This window comes from Athene noctua, chromosome 27 (genome assembly GCF_965140245.1).
Source record: "Athene noctua chromosome 27, bAthNoc1.hap1.1, whole genome shotgun sequence".
NCBI classification, from domain to species: domain Eukaryota; kingdom Metazoa; phylum Chordata; class Aves; order Strigiformes; family Strigidae; genus Athene; species Athene noctua.
The window spans coordinates 2,638,614-2,655,520 of NC_134063.1; the positions used below are offsets into that span (position 1 = coordinate 2,638,614).

General features: G+C 42.4%; 1 protein-coding gene across 3 annotated transcripts in view; it reads right to left on the reverse strand.

The window, feature by feature from the left end:
* RANBP3 (RAN binding protein 3) overlaps positions 1–15,240 on the reverse strand; it is a 52,434-nt gene extending 37,194 nt beyond the window's left edge. For 2 of the 3 annotated variants that reach the window (XM_074928257.1, XM_074928256.1), the window contains exons 1-2: positions 15,150–15,240; positions 5,441–5,496 (exon numbers count right to left, since the gene is read on the reverse strand). In XM_074928257.1, the coding sequence (XP_074784358.1) occupies positions 5,441–5,496; positions 15,150–15,171 (78 nt within the window). In that variant the 5' untranslated portion in view covers positions 15,172–15,240. The remainder of the gene's footprint in view (positions 1–5,440; positions 5,497–15,149) is intronic. The other variant, XM_074928258.1, reaches the window with a different exon arrangement.
* Positions 15,241–16,907: the final 1,667 nt, after the last annotated feature.

The following is a 16,907-nucleotide window of genomic DNA, read 5'->3' on the forward strand; positions in this document are numbered from 1 at the left end:
CTCACCCAGATCAAATAACATCTATTTTATTAAAGCAAAAATAACACACCTAGACTAAATACATGAAAGTCTACTTGGAGAGTTGGTTTCCTCTGCATTGCAGGAAATAAGGAGACACGTGAAGAAATACATAAAAGCTAGGAATAACCACCAAATATAGGCAAAGAAATAATATTCCTTTTTCATAAAGACTGGCACAAACATTCTTGGGTCAGTTTTTCCTCCCAATTCTAAGTTGGCTATTTATGGCTCCCTTCCTCATTTTCCCCACACTAGCACCCATATCCAATGGCCCAAAAAGACTACTCTCAGTGTAGCTTTTCACAATCTTTACCTGCTTAGCGCTGAGGACAACTCTTGCTGATATTCTCAGTAGCCTTTGACATTATCAGCCTCTCTATATTCCTCTAAGCTGTCTTGCACAACTGTCCTCTCCAAATAAATTTATGATTGTTCTTCTAAGTGCAGCAGTGTAGCAATATATTCACAATTATGAACTCTTAAGCATTAGTTTTAACACCTTAAGTATACTGTTGACTTACAACACGGTTCAACTAGGTTTCCCTAACAAAACCTCCTGGCAGCCATGCTAAGGATGCTAAGAGCCTAGAAAAGGAAATACTGTTGCCTCTCCCTACACAAGTTGCTTCCTCCACAGTTCTGCCACAATCCCAAACCTACAAGTCATGTCCATAGCACAAACAACATTTTCTAATCATCCACTACCTCAAATCACCAAAAAACAGGCATTTCCAAATCATACTACCTTAAACCTGAGCTTCAACCAATCCCTACTTTACATATTGTCTAATGCAACTTCCCCTCTTCTAAACTCATGATCTTACTCTCCAGACTACGTGGGAATGCCATCTTTCTAATCACTTAAATCACACTTACACTGCCACATCTATTTTTAAAGCTCCACAGTTAAGACTGTGATGACAGATCTATCAACTTAAGGACATAAATCCTTATTCACTCCAGAACTACCCCTTTACCTCCACACACCAGGTGTCAGCCACCCCTTAAAGTCTTTGCATTATTTTGCAGCACCAGCTAGGTATGGGACATAACCCAACTACTATGTAACATATTCCTTCATATTCATCCTTAAAAGCTCACCATCACTAATTTATCTATAAAGCACTACACCAACCAAAACTAGTTATATAACAAGCTAGAAATAAAGCATTTGTTTCTATATTCTACCATTGCCCCCAATCCAGGCTGGTGGAGGGAAGACAACAAGATGCAAGTTACATAACAGACAATGGCTTGTTTTAAAAAGAAAAAAATCTTTTTTTAAATCCAAGTTGAGTATCTACCTTTTACATTAGTTATGACTAGGGAGTCATGATTATCCTAGCATTGCAAGAATCAGTAACAACTGCAAGACAACCACAGCTCACACTTGCCAAAGAAAGAATACTAAAAGCATTTTTTGACAAATTGTTTCTTTACAACACTATTGGTTAAATTTGTTTGAGCTATTATACCTACTTCAAAAATGTGTAAATGCACAAAAGACTTCAGAATACTTTGACCTCAGAAATGCACGTTAAAATTTAACTTCATAAAATGCCTTCAAGTAACCTACGATCAGAAACTGTCATGAAATGGTTTTATGGGAAAAGCCAAAACTAGTTTCAGAGCAGAAACACATCTAACAAGTGACCAAAAATTAATCATACAAAAAGTAATTTCTATTAATTGAAACTTTTAATTTAAAAAGTACTGTGAAAAGCACAGTACAATTCACATGTAAGTTACTGGGATAGATAATGGAATAACAGTAAAATTCTATGTTTAACATAGCAAAGTTAGGACTTTATGTTGCTTTCAGACCTTAACAGCTATGAGTCTTCCTCAGGCGACCTAGTTTTCCAACTAGGGTCAGCACTAGAAGTTCGACTTGTCATAAAAATGACTAGCAGTGTATAAAGATATTTGGATGCTATCATTCAGATATTTGCAAGAACTGTATTTCACGCACTGCAAAAATAGTTCTCAGAGTTCGGGAAATAGGAAAATAATGAAAACTGAGACTCACTCAAATGTGGAAACAACCAACTTTATATCCACCATTAATTGATATCTATAATGAAAATCAGAGCAGATAAACTAATCATGTCTTTTTAACTGCAAAAGAACCTCCTTAAAGTAAAACTAAGGGGCATCATTCTGAACACCGTGCACTTTTTGCCCCTCTAAATAAACTGCAGGTTCTGATGCTTTACTGAACTGTATACAACCTTAGCTGGAACACTCAGTTAAAAAAAATCCATTTCCAGACTAGTATGCATTTTGTCCTACAACATGCTGAATATTTTTCATCTTCTAATGGAGAAACAGATATCTAACACCTTATAAGCACAAACTTAAGGAGAAAATTCTAGAAAAAGAATGTCCTTAATAGTAGACAATGTTAGCTCCAGAAAAGTGAGTTAATACCACTGAATATCACAACCAGGCCCTAATACTGAGGGGGCCTATAGATACTGCAACAAAATATTGTTGTCAGGACATCCTGTATGATGTGGAAGAGCACAAGGCAAACATCTAAATCACCATGGCCAGTTAATCGAACACACAGTGTAATGCCTTCTGACTCTCAGCTTACTGAGTTGGTGCTGAAAAGCCTCCATGAACACTTTGCTTACAGCTCCAGAAGAAAGTCAACTTGACTAGACAGACATTTTTATAAATTAAAATAGCAATTTACATAGAGAAATTACATGTTTTAGAAGCCTGTTGTTTGTCAACTATTTAAGTTGCTTTTGCATTTTCTTCAAAACATTGCTGTAAGGAAAAGCTCCTCTGTTAACAGATTTTCCTTGTTGATGTTAATAAGGATAATCTTTCGTGGCAGACAATGCACTTAACCAGGCACCTTGTATGGAAACAGTAATGGAGTTAACTGTTAACTGTAACACTTAGCTATTAGCCTTTGCAAAAACACAGTGAAAGGTCTCAACCAGTGTGTAACCCAAGTCACTTTTTCTTGATTAAGTTGATTAAAGGGACACACAGCTGGCCTCAATGCTGGGTTCTGATATATACAGCCTATACAAAGTGGCTGTTACTTTTGGCCGACAGCACCATATTATTTTTGTATCAACACTACAACAAACAGGTACTGGCATAAGCAACAACAGGCTTTGGCCCTTTATTTAACAAAGCAGCAAGAAGCACAGCACTGATGCTTCTCTCCCTCTTTTCTCTAGACTCAAATACACACATATAAGCTACTAAAATGATTATTAACCACCACCCCTCCCCCTCTTAAGAAAATTGTACATCTCCACACATTACACATTTTAACATGAGATTTATATCTGGCACACTTTGGAAATTGGCAACCAAGTGACAGATGCCACTGGCAGACTCTTCATGATCTGCTTCAAGGAACGAGTCCTGTTCTCCAGCCAGGCTAGATCTATTCCACACCATTCTGACTATGGCTAGCCCCCTCTCAAGCACCAACATCACTCAGTTTTTAGATGAATTTCTAACATTTCTAACCCCGGGCCTTCACAATGCTTGGCTCACCCACAGGCCTTGATACACACGGTCCCCCCACCCCACCAGGCTGTGCCTTGGCAGAGGCTGTCCCTGCACACAGCTACCTATTCAGCAGCATCACAGTCTTCAGCACCCTCAGAGGCAGCTGGGAAGAATAAATTACAGATCCCTCTTCCCTGGAACTCTGGATCCTCTCTACCAGCCCAAAAAAGCATTAAGCCTTTAGTTAAGATTTTTTATAAATATTTTCTTGAGAGATACCAGAGTGCAATAGATCTGTCCCACAGCCCAACACAGGAGCTTGCACAGCCTAGAACTGAAGGCATGCACTCTGCAGAGAAGCAGAAGGTACAACATGACAGAATTTGAGAGCACAAGACCTGCCAGCCTAGCACTGAAGGACCAGCCCAGCAAAGAAAGGACACCAGGCCACCACCCCTCTGCCTGGGTTGCACAGTGCTGTGATCACTGCTTCCAGATTAACTGTGGAAGCATTGCCAGGTTAAAGGACACCTGGGGAGAAAACTCACCACAGTACAACTCAGAAGGGACTTCAGGAACAGTCTAAGGAACAGCAGATGATTGGGAGCTGTTTCCTAGACAACGTGATCCAAGCTGATAGTGCAAACACTTCATTCCAAAGTATATGTAAACGGTCACCATAAAAAATATAATCGGAAGTATTTAAAATATATTTAATTTGATTAGCCAGTATTAGAAGAACAGCAGATTTAAATCCTTTCCAAGCTGGCAAAAGATTTCAAGCTCCTGCTGAGGAATATACCTACTAAACCCATGGGAAAGCTTGAGTCTGGTACTTGTTCCAAACCAAAGAAAAGCTAACAACTGCAAAAAGGTTTGGTATTTCTATTCAAATATTTGAGAAGATTTTCTGACTGCACAGAATATAACAGTCCAGTGATTCAACACAAAGTGAATCATGTGTACGTGAGCACACTTCTCTTGGTTCCAACCAGCTTCAGCTGAAACAAGAGTAACCTTGATTTATTTTTTTTTCCAAATGTTAACAGCTTTTACTATTAACCAGGCAGAATTAAATATCGCAGTATCTTGAGATTCTTACCAATTTCTTTTACTAAAAATATTTTTACAATATAAGAAACTGGAAGGCTTACAGTTTGGGAAAAAAAAAAGTAAGGAAAACTAAGCCTAGCACTCATCCATAACATTCTGTGTGTCACTTTCGAAGTGAAAAGGAATGCAAACTATACTGCACTCTGCCCACATGGCCATGGTTTTCCATTACATCTATTTCAATTTAACAGCAATTTCTGCTAAAGTGAAGGTCCTGCTCCTCCTCTCAACTCTCATTTCTTCTGAGCTCTAGCCCTTCTGCAGCCATGGGATGAGTTGTATCACCCTCTTGGTTCAGGACAAGCTCACTGACAGATCACCTTCCAGCAGATTATGGCAAACCCCAAATTCACATCATGTATCTGCTAGCACTGACCCAAAGGCCGGTGACAGGAACACATGGTAGGGGTAGAGGGATAGGCAAAAGAACAGGATTACCATTTTGCAAGGTAATTAGACACTTTGCAGCTGAAATACATTTGAATATAATAAGGTGAAAATCAATAATCTAGACCATGGTTTTCTTTGCTTTGTCTTAACTCTATTATAAGAAAAATAAATTTTATAGTTTTGTCATGCAACTGCACCTGTCAGCACTCCTTTATCACCTGTTCCTTTCAAGCTGCCCATCTTCTGCCTGAAGAGCCACCACCACACTTATTCCCACTTTTAGCCCTCCAGGACCTCTTTACCCTATGCCCATTAATAATGTTAATGCTCTATTATCCATCTTCAAAACAATAGAGACAAACAGCTGCTCACCATAGAATGAGTCAGGGCTACAGAACAAAACAAATTAAAACATGTATCAACATCTCCTTACCTTCTGTGCTTTATCCTTCTGAAATACAAAGACAGGCGGAGCAATGGCAGGTTTTTCTGTAAAAAGAAAAATCAGTGGGTTTTTTACAGTCACATTCATTACTAACATGAAAATGTTATGTTCTATGATGCTTTTACCAGCAACAAATCCTTAAATCAGTGAAATTTCAGGTACACAAATTGCTTCCACTGGTTCCTGGTAACATATAAGAACTTCATCTTCAAGAGGAAAAAGGAGTGTTTTAAGAACAACAATACAACTGATATCTGAAAGCTATTTGTCTTTGGCCCCCAGATCTATTTCAAACCAGTACTTTTACTTTACTTGGGTACATCAGGAGGAAAAGGCCCTTTGCAGTAGTTTACTTTCTGAACACATGCAAGTTTTGCAGGCAAAGGCTTTTCCTTCCCCATAGTAATACATTAACACAAAGAGTTTTGCTGTACATCCCCACACACCCCTTCATAAAGGTCACCTAATTCTGACACTTGATTATACATGTATTTTATTATCATTGAAACCTTCATAAAGGTCCTAAATCATCAGCACTCGCAGGTCTACAATTTAAACCAAATATTCCATGCACACTATTACAGAGGGACCATTTTTTTCTGCATAACTTAAAAGCATATTTCCTTTCTACTTGAAGTTCCAATTCAAATATTAGCAGGACACTATTTTCTAAATAAGCACATCAAAATTTAGTCTTCAAGAACAGGCTGAATTTCTAGAAAGCGTATATGGTTTTCCATTGTCCGTAATGACCTTTGCAATTATTCAATCTCACAAGCGAGATTAGATAGTTAAGAAAATAAAATTTTTTAAATCTTTTAGAACTTGAAAGGCTACCATAAAAAAAAAGAAACATAAAGCCATCAAGAAGAATTACCTTGTGCCTAAAAAAAGACTGTATCACAAAAACCTCCATAAATCAGTTGCAACATCAGTAAAACACTTGGGTCAGCATATAAGGAAAAGGAGGAAAGATTGTCCATTTGGGAACTACCAGCTATTAGATCAGCTTAGCTGAAAAAGTGAGACTTTACCTGACAAACACACAAAAATTATGGAAATTATTCCAGGAACTCTTTGCATTTATTTGTGAGGGCAGAAAAGCCTCTTTCCAACCTTCTGTGGTTCTTACTCAGATGGATAACCCAGCAAAAACACTGCAAGAGTGATTTTGCAAGACTGGCATAACTTGTTCTACAAAAGGTAAAATTAATTGTGAAATAAAGCTCCTTACTACAGCATTTTGCTGGCCCTTTTTCCTTTATTTTCCAAGTTCTTCTTTCCATCAAATACTGCTGGATCTTAAAAATTCTTATAAGAGCAATTCAGACAATCTATTTTAAAAATGAAAAATAATATAACACAGGTCATCTACAGAGTTAACTGCTACACCTGTCCCAAAAAACACAGTTTGTTGAAACAAGACAGGGATCCCTTTTGATTCCCTTAACCTCAGTATAACCTGCCTGTGAAAGGCTCCACTGGCGTAGGGTCCAAGCTTTTGGACACTTCATTTCTTTATACCATGTTTGTGTACTCTAGTATTCATTAATGCCATAACTACAGCAACAAGTAGCATGCATTCTACCAAATTACTTTTATCCAAGACCACCAAACCAGTCAATAAAATGCTGTATTAGTGTTCTTCCCTTTTGGAGATCTGTCCAAAGTGGGACCTGTGTAATGCACAACATACAAGACTTATGTACCATATTCCAGTTACCAAAGACAACTGAACTACTTGCCTATTTGGTGCTTAATAAAGGATTGAAGTACTGAAAAGAAAGTAAATAATAAAAAAAATTTTAAAAGCAGATCCAACATCACAAAGTGCAGATGGAACATGGGATGGCTGGCAAAAGACTAGAATAGGGAGCCAAAGTTGTTGATGCAAAGGAACAGGACAAAATATGAGATGGAGTTTGGTGATGGAAAACTGAGTACTCAGAAAAAAAGAATAAGGATGGTAGGAACAGCAGAAAGCTCACAGAAGCTAAATACTGTTGTATGGAAGAACCAAAGAAGAACATGGGGTGAAAAAAAAATCAAATCTTTGAGATTGTGTCCAGCTATGACAAATGAGACTGGGAAAAGAAGCTAGTGAAACAACTATCATCAGCCCTGTTAGTCAAGGTGAAAAAGATAACAATCTTGTGCAACATGTGAGAGTCCTCCGGCACTCAAGATCTAGAAGCCTCACTAACAGCTGACACGATGGCACCTGGCAGGAACGAGGGGACAGCAGCACTCATGGCTACCAACTCTATCAGTGCTTGGTCAGGCGTGTCCTTTACAGGTGAACACTTGGTCACCATGTCCTGTCTAAAGTCTGCAACAAGACCACAACGCTGGAAATGTTTCTCCAATTCTAGTCTGAGTCAAGCAAGGATCACTAGATTGTCTAATCTGACCACCTTCATTAAACACTGCTTATTTTTCTGAGTCTTATTGTTTCAAGGAAACATTTTCACCAAAGGCATCAATTACTGAAGACATTAAAAGCACAATATTATTGCCCTTGATCATCCCTTACCTCACTTGGTTAAAAACTCCAGTGCCAAACTTCCCATTCAAATGTCTGGCTTCAGCTTTCAGTTCTGATTCCTAGTTATGATTTTTGACTGCATTTATGTACTAGAAAAAAGAGCTCTCTAGTATTTAATGTTTTTCCTACAAAAGCACTTACACAAACCATGTTTTCCTATCAACTGAAGAACCACGGGGAAGGGGAAGGGGAAGGGGAAGGGGAAGGGGAAGGGGAAGGGGAAGGGGAAGGGGAAGGGGAAGGGGAAGGGGAAGGGGAAGGGGAAGGGGAAGGGGAAGGGGAAGGGGAAGGGGAAGGGGAAGGGGAAGGGGAAGGGGAAGGGGAAGGGGAAGGGGAAGGGGAAGGGGAAGGGGAAGGGGAAGGGGAAGGGGAAGGGGAAGGGGAAGGGGAAGGGGAAGGGGAAGGGGAAGGGGAAGGGGGGGCCCAACCTTCAAACTTCAGTACAATATATGTAAAAGAGCATGAGATCTTCTCTTTCATGTAAGAGATGAACAGTCAAGGCACACAGTTCTTAAAAATTGTGGAACAGACTTGTTTTTCAAGACAAGTAGACAGAAACGCTCCGGCAAAACAAGAAGCTGGAGATGCAGAAATAATGTCAATTTTCTAACAGAGTCAGTCTTTGTAAAGGTGCTCTGAGAAAGCCCAAGCATGTGAGAAGGAAAGCAGACCTTCAGTAATTACTGTCCCAGAGACAGTAAATCCCCAATCTGGAGATCTGGAACTTATATAAACCACTTAGTTTCTTCTGAATGGCAATAGGCTGTCAAACCAGTCTGAAAAATGACTGAATCCACAGAACTCCTTCTTGCAGTTTATTCATAAGTTTCAGACATTTCAACCTGTATGAATAATTACAAAAACCTCAAAAGCTGAATTTCACAGGCTAAATTCCTTTAACTGTCAAACCACTAACTATCAATATATGCCCTATGTGCTGTCAGAATAATGTATGTACTATTAAGCCTACTCTGTTTGCTTCACAAGCCTTGAAAACTGAACCACTGAAAATACTATCTCAATGGCTCAGGCAGTGGGATCATCTTCAAGTCAAACATACTATTTAAAGTGAGATTTTAAACTCAGATACATGGCCACTTGTGGCTGTACCAAACTCTGATGTCAACCATGTTTCCTGCAACTAGCCAAAGTGTGGCCTAGTTCGACCTCTCTACCCCTTCACACCAATGCAACCAGAGCAGTCAGCATCTCCAGCAGGCACAATTGTTATTTTTACAATACAAAGTTTTAACTCTTCACTGCAGCATGAAACGATGCATTACTGAAAAATCCAACAGGTATTTTCAGTATATAGATGCAAAAAACACATCCCTTTTGAATTCATATTTGAAGGCCACATAAATGAAAAGACAAGGCAAAACAGCACAAAATGGGGTAAAAAAAACAACTGGTCTAACTGCAGGGGTGCATTTCTCTATAGTTACCAGGCTCACGGAGCAAATCCCACAGCAAAGCAGTGACAAAGGCCAAGAAAGCATTCTTGTCCTTTGCCACCAAGACCACTGTGGCTCTACCCATAAGAGCACAGGAAAATTCAGGTTGGAAGGGACCACAGCAGGTCTCCAGTCCAACCTCCCACTCCAGGTAGGACTTCAAGGATGAAGGCTGAGCAGACTCCCAGGGTAATCACTTCTACTGCTTGACTGTTGGGGGGGGTGGGGGGGGGAGGCAGGAACAACAGAAAGAACCCCCCCACACACACCAATAAACTCCAACCTTTTCCTTATATCCAGTCTGAACATCATCTTCCACCTCTCACCTTTTGTCTTTCCAACATGCACCAATGTGCTGAGCCTGGCTCTGACTTTTTAATAATCTACTTGTATACCCTGGAAAGCTCCAAATGTGCTTTCTGAAGGCTTCTCCAGGCTGAAGCAGCCCAGTTCCTCCAGCCTCTCCTCACAGGTCATGCAACCCAGATCACCAATCATCTCAGTGACTCTAATTAATCTTTAGATTTTAGAAGGTTCCCAGGCCCCGTGTCACGAAAACAGCTCTCAAGTCCTCACCAGTCCTCCTATAACCAGGTTATTATGTGGTGAATTTATTTTTAAAGCTAAAAACTACACTGTTTCAAGCATTTTCATTTTAAATTTACTCCAAATTACATTTAGAAGTGCAATAGTGCCTAACTACATGGAACCTATACGGAAGCAGAAAAAAAAAAAAAACTGAAAAACTTCCAGGCAAGCATTTCCTTGCTTGGATCTGAAGAAGCAATCTTCAACACTAAAAGCACCAAGAGTTAGGAACAACTGTTCTGACTTTAACTCATTATAATAAATCACGTGAAAGAAAAAGTAGATCATACCTGTGAACAATGAAATAGTGTTAAAAAGGAGAACAGCAATTAGGTTGTTAACTCACCAAAAATATTCAGAGTGGTAATTTATTGCCTGTGAAAGGCTTATGTGAGGGTCAAGAAAAATTTTAAAGTTCAAAGTTAAGTTTAATTATGCTTATTTGAACAGCTCAGGCCACAAAAATGTTTTTTCACCTTCATACTATTTAAGTTATAAAGAACAGAATAATCATGCTAAAAAAAACTTATTGAGAGATATGAGCAATTTGCAGCATTATAAAATTCTAAAGGTGCTGATAATAAAATAAGCTTCTTTTCCAATAGCTACAAATAGACTGAAAGCAATGAGCAAGGTACCACACCAAGAGCTGATCTCCAGGAAGACCCCACAAGAGTTCGATCATACTTTATGTCAGAAAGTACAAGAAACATGACTGTATCATTTATAGCTGACTTAACAAGTGATGTCATGATGAATATAACTGACATTGGGAAAAAGATACTTCTGCCTCATTTTAAAAATGTTGATAAGTTGCTTTTTATGAAGTAAAACATCTGACGTTCTCACTCGCCTTCAAAACCCTTATTTTTTTGTCTCCTATTGCATGAGTAAGCAGGCTACTTCCAGACAATGCTTCCACAGCTCACATCAGAAGGTAAAATGCCTTTTAGCTATTTAAGATGAAATAAAAATTCCAAAGCACAAACCTTTTGTGTTTGCGGAGCATGTGTTATTTCACTTTGCAATCCTTTGTGACATTAATAGAAATAAGTTACACTCTGCATTTGGTAATTTTACTATTTCAGCTCAGGTACTTCACATAAAGCAAATGTTACAAGTCAGAAATGGAAAAAAGCAGCTTATTTTCACATGACAGGAAGAAAGCCATGAGGCAGCCCAACTACTTTGCACTGTAGAAAAAATATTTATTAAGAACTCCAAAAATGTTAACAAAAGTTATTAAAGTATTTAGACAGTTGTATCTTGTAAATATAGTACTTGACAGTATTTGGGTGTGCATTATTAGGACATCTCCAAATAAACAAACCAAATCACTCAGCCTAACTCTGTGTCCCCTAGTTTATCTGAAGTAAGTCACCATGGAGAAAAAAAGACCTACAAATGTCAGGGACAGTGGTTCAGGCCAGCTTTTCCCCTCAAAGTAAGAACAGACCTTCCTCCCTCTGAAAGCTAGAGTAAGGCAAGTAGAATCATACAGTCACAGCAAAAAAAACCCCAGAAATAGCACAGAAGCAGTGTGAGGATCACACAAGCCTGGCAAAGGAACGGTACTTTTAATCTGAAAGGAACTGCTTCGATTCTCTTGTCTTTTTACATTTAAGGCAGCTACAGTAAACTTAAGATCATGAACAGTATGCTTAGCAATTTCATAAAGCAAAATAAACTGTGTTTGGTGTTTGAGGAGAGAGTTTGCCAACACAGGTGGTGTAGGCACCTCCTAAAGGGAAGTGTGAAGAAAGGCATCAAGTTTTAGCCCTGAGAAAAACTTGTACATTTTCAATGACTGAAAGGTAGCAAAGGGATTCATTCTCAACACAAGGAGATCCAATCATCTAAAGAGCAGCTTCAACATCAAGTTATATACAAACAAATTATGACTTTTATTAACAGCAAGTTAAGGAGAAAAGCATCCAGGTTTACATGAATATATATGCCTGACAGGAAGGTGCCTGGTTCTCCATCATACTTCACTGCCACATGTGTGAAGTGTCAGTTTTAAGACATGATACAGCTAGAATACCAAAGAACATCATACCAAAGACTGGAGAAAATTCCTAATACCATTCAGTAACTACTTTATACAACAGTAACAACTGTGCCTACCATTCCAAAATCCTGGGTTTCAATAATCAAACTTCTCACCATGCCAGTACCTAAAGCCTTTATCACGATGTCACTGTATCTTCGTGACAAAGTTGATCAAACTTCACACAGCTGAGAAGTTACTCTCTCCTCCTCTTCATCAGCTCCACACTTACCAGTTCACCTCCTCTCATGATGAGGAGCAATTCCAAGACCAGGACCTGTTCCTAGGAAACTTCACAGTACAAACTTCTTTGGAAAGTGGCACTCAGACCACCTCATTCTTCACCCCCCTTCTCTGCAGTAGAGAACCCCCTTAATCCAACAACCTCCTTCCGCCAAGATAGAGCTTGTCATTAAACCACTACAGAGAGGTAGGTGTACAGTTTCACCAACTCACTAGAGAAAAAGGAAAGACAGGCAAATGGAAAAAATTCAAGGAACAATTAGAATTAAGAAAATTAAGTAATCATTAAAATATTAGAGGGAATGCTTGTAGCTCTGAAGAAACCCATCACAGAAAAAACATTAAAATAGTTTGAAGGCTTAAAGGCTATTGGTAGAATGGTTACAGCACTTTTCAAGGCCAGAAGGTCTGCAATAACCAAATGGGTAAGAGTCCAAGCGAGTTTCACTTGCATGAACAGACAAGAAAAGCTATCATTCAATCATGCTAAGCTCAAAGAACCTAAAAGAATGACTTGAAACTTCCTTCTAGGTACTTGTGTCTACTATGTGTCAAAGAATAATTAGCTTCACACCTCACAATGAAGTATAATTGAGACAGCACTGTTGTGTGCAGATCAATCAAGATTAAGGAATATTAAGAGCTTTGTCTTAACCATAGTTGGTTTGTGAACGTGAACATTTAGCTTTCAAATACTTCAAACAAGAGAAGATCAATATGAAGCAGAACATCAAAGAATTATCAGTACCAAAACAGTCATGTCATATAGTTGAATGAAAATACCTAGGCACAAGGAAATAAAACATTCACCTACGGTACTGGAAAAATAAAACAGATTGATGTGTTTAAGAATGAGGAGAAAACAATCCAAGTCACCCGAGAACATCTCTGCCATGTCAGAGAGAGCAAACAAGGCAAGTAGAAAGACTATGGAATCCACTGACTTTCAGCAGAAGGATGCCAATTCCAGAAGGTACGTACGTGTATTTGCACTGGTATACAGATACGTCAAAAATGGAACCAGAGGAAAGAAAGCTAATGTCAGCCAGTGCAGCCAAGGATATTAGAATAAGCAGAAGAGAGTAGTTCAGAAGCAAACTGATCTTGCTTAACCTTAGGAAAGATTATATCACGTTCTTATTGCAAGAAGAAACAGAACAGCAAAGGATGAAGATGACAACTCTGGAAGGAGATGCGAGCACAAACTAAAGAGATTAGCAGGTGAGGGAAGTCACTGGAATCAGGAAAGGGTCTGAAGAGAAAAAACAAAGAAAAAGGAAGATCAGATGAAAAAGTAAGGATGACACCACACTTCCCTCCACCCCTCACCCCACCCCACCAGTCTACACTATTCTGCAGAAATATAGAGATGGAATTCACTGCTGAGCTTATTGCTTCCCACGAGAACGGGGAGGTAAAGGGAGTGGGTTTCACAACTTAAGAAAGCCATTCCCAAACGTCTGGTTTTAAAAGAACACAATAAACCATCAAAGTTTACTATAAGATCATTATAATGACAGTATTTACATGCTGTCATTAAATTTCTCACAGTCATTATAGTTTTGACTACTTAATTCCATTTTTGAGACCACTTATCATACCTCTTTGGGCACTGACAGCTCACCTTGAGTTTGGGAGCCAACAGCCCAAGATATGCTGCATCACAGGATTTGTCAAATAAGTGCAATTATGTGGTTAGCTGCTTGTGGACTTCATCTTCAAAAGCTACACCTACAATAGATATTTGCTTCCTGTTGCTTAACATTAAGATCAGAACTGTAATTGCCACTGGTAGAGAATTCATACGTAAGAAACAATCTTGAAAGAAGGGGCCTCACACACTTTCATTCACCTCCTTCATTATGGAGGGAGCATTTCTTTTTTTTTTGCACTAGCCAAAAAGAACGACGAGAAACAACAGACACACGGCTGGGGGCAAGCTTGGTTTTGCAGAGATTCTGAGGGAAGTTAGTCATTCTCAAAGGCAAACTGTTGATGCCCAGCGTCACTTAAACAATGTTCTACACACCTCGGAGAATACCCAAATCCTACAGCAGTGCAGTCCATGTTTTCCTAACTCTCCTCAGCGAAAAATGAAACCACTATTTCATTACTTCAGACGTCTTCAACGTAAAAAAAAAATAATGTATATTTTATCAGACCTCACCTAGTTTTACATAACCGCCTCTATTAATCCTTCCTCTAGCTAAAAGGAGTAACACGAGTGGAAGGGAAGATTTACAACAGTCCTAAAGTTGTGGAAAACAACCCCAAAAAGCAACCGGACACGGAGGGATACAAAGCGGCTCAGAACTGCCCCGGGAGAGACACGCTGCACTCCCTGCCACGCTCCGGCAGCGGCGGGGCTCGCTCCGCAGCGCCCGGGGGCGGCAGGACGCGCTTTCCGCTCGCAGGGAGCGGGGCGGCACAGACCCACCGGCGGCCGCCGCCTCCAGGAGCCGCCGCGCCGCCAGCCCGGTGCCACCGCCCGGCGGGAGGCACCTGCCAGCGCCGCCGCAGACCGCCGCCCCGCGCCGCCACCACCCCCGACCCCCACAGCAGCGCGGGCGCCCGCCCCGCGGAACAGAGCGGGGCCGGCGGGGAGCGCGGCGGCCCAGCCAGGTGCTCCCTTTGTCCGGCCGCTCGCCCCAGAGGGGCCGGGGCAGGGAGAGGCCGCGGGCAGGGGGGACACTTCCGAGGGCGGGCCGGCGCCCGGGCGCGCCCCGGAGAGCGGATCGCAGGGCCGGCCCCAGGCCAGGACCGCGGCGGCGCCGGGCCCGCGGCCGGCAGCACTGCGCACCGCTAGCGCCCGCCTACCTTCGTTCGCTAGGTCCGCCATTTTACTTCCTCAATCCCGCCCACAATGCATCGCGCAGCCGGACGGGTTCCCCTTACAGCGGGCCCCGCCGTGCGGCGCGTGCGCCAAGTGACGGCCGCTCCGTGGCGGCAGCGCGCGTGCGCGGGGGGCGCCCGGGGGCAGCGGGTGGGGCGCTCCGGGCCGGGCGGGGCGCGCTCTGCGCATGCGCCGGGCGGGGAGCGGCGGGCGGCCCGTGCAGCGGCGGGGCCGGGAGGCGGCTGCTTCGCGTCGGCGGCCTGTACCGGGCGGCCCTCGGGTGCGGCGTCCGGCTGGGCTGAGCCTGAAGTGTCCGCGGTGCCGGCGGGGTCAGCCCGGCTGCGGCTCCCCCGCCAGCCTGAGGGCTCTCTGCGGCCGCTCCCTCTGCAGGCCCCGGCACCTGCGAGCGTCGCGCTGGGGCCTTTGCCACCAGGTGCCCACGGATCTTTCTGTTCCCTGCTTGGCCCTGCGCTCGGGGCTGCCTCCGCAGCCTCCCGTGGCTGCAGGACCTAGAAGTTCACGAGTTAAACGGACCCTTAATTCTCATTTACTGCTTTCGTTAGAGCCTCACAGTTCCAGTCTTGTGGCCAGCAGGGACAGGGAAGGGATCTGAGCCCTGTGCTCGGCACTGCTGAGGCCGCCCCTCGATGAGTGGGTTCAATTTTGGGCCCCTCACCCCAAAAAGGCCATTGAATGACTCGAGCGTGGCCAGAGAAGGGCAACGGAGCTGGGGCAGGGTCTGGAGCACAGGTCTGCTGGGGAGCGGCTGGGGGAACTGGGGGGGTTCAGTCTGGAGAAGAGGAGGCTGAGGGGAGACCTCCTGGCCCTCTGCAACTCCCTGCCAGGAGGGGGCAGAGAGGGGGGATGAGTCTCTTGAGCCAAGTAGTAAGTGATAGGACAAGAGGGAATGGCCTCAAGTTGCACCAGGAAAGGTTTAGACTAGATATCAGGAAGTGTTTCTTTACAGAAGGGGCTGTTGGGCGATGGAATGGGCTGCCCAGGGCAGGGGGGGAGTCCCCATCCCTGGAGGGGTTGAAGAGTCGGGCTGAGCCAGCGCTGAGGGATCTGGGGGAGCTGGGAACTGTCAGTGTTGGGTTGATGGTTGGACTGGAGGAGCTTCCAAGTCTTTTCCAACCTAGACAATTCTGTGATTCAGCTACTGCTCTGTGACTGTATAAGCCTTGGCCATATCATTGCTATCCTTTTCTCCAGGCAGAGGAATTCAAACTCTTTAAGTTTATGGAAGGCTGCTGCTCCATCCCAAAGATCAATATTTGCCATTCTTTGTGATTTCTAATTTTACCATCTCCAAAACTGCACATGCTGGTCAAAATGTGTGTGCACCAAGGCTTTATATGGCCACAAAAATCTACTATATGGTACGGTACAGAGACAGTATATAACCACATCCCACGCTCCCATCATTGTCTTGCTGGTGCCCTGTATTTTGTTGGCTACTTCGGTCAGTGCACCTAAGCTCCCTTTAACTGCATTGACTAGTTAGTAAGGGTCTCTACTGATTAGTAAGGGAGTCAACAGCAGCTAGCTCAGAGGTAGACACAGAGAGATACATGACTTTTGTCTTTGCCCTAATGATTGCTTGAAGGCGGTGGCACAGAGTAAAAACAGCATGTGTGGTGCCTGATCAAATGATCCCTCAGAAGCTATCACATTATCCTGGAGCAGAATCCAAGGGCCAGGCTCCTGATCCCTTTTGCAAGTACCATGCATCTAAAACATCT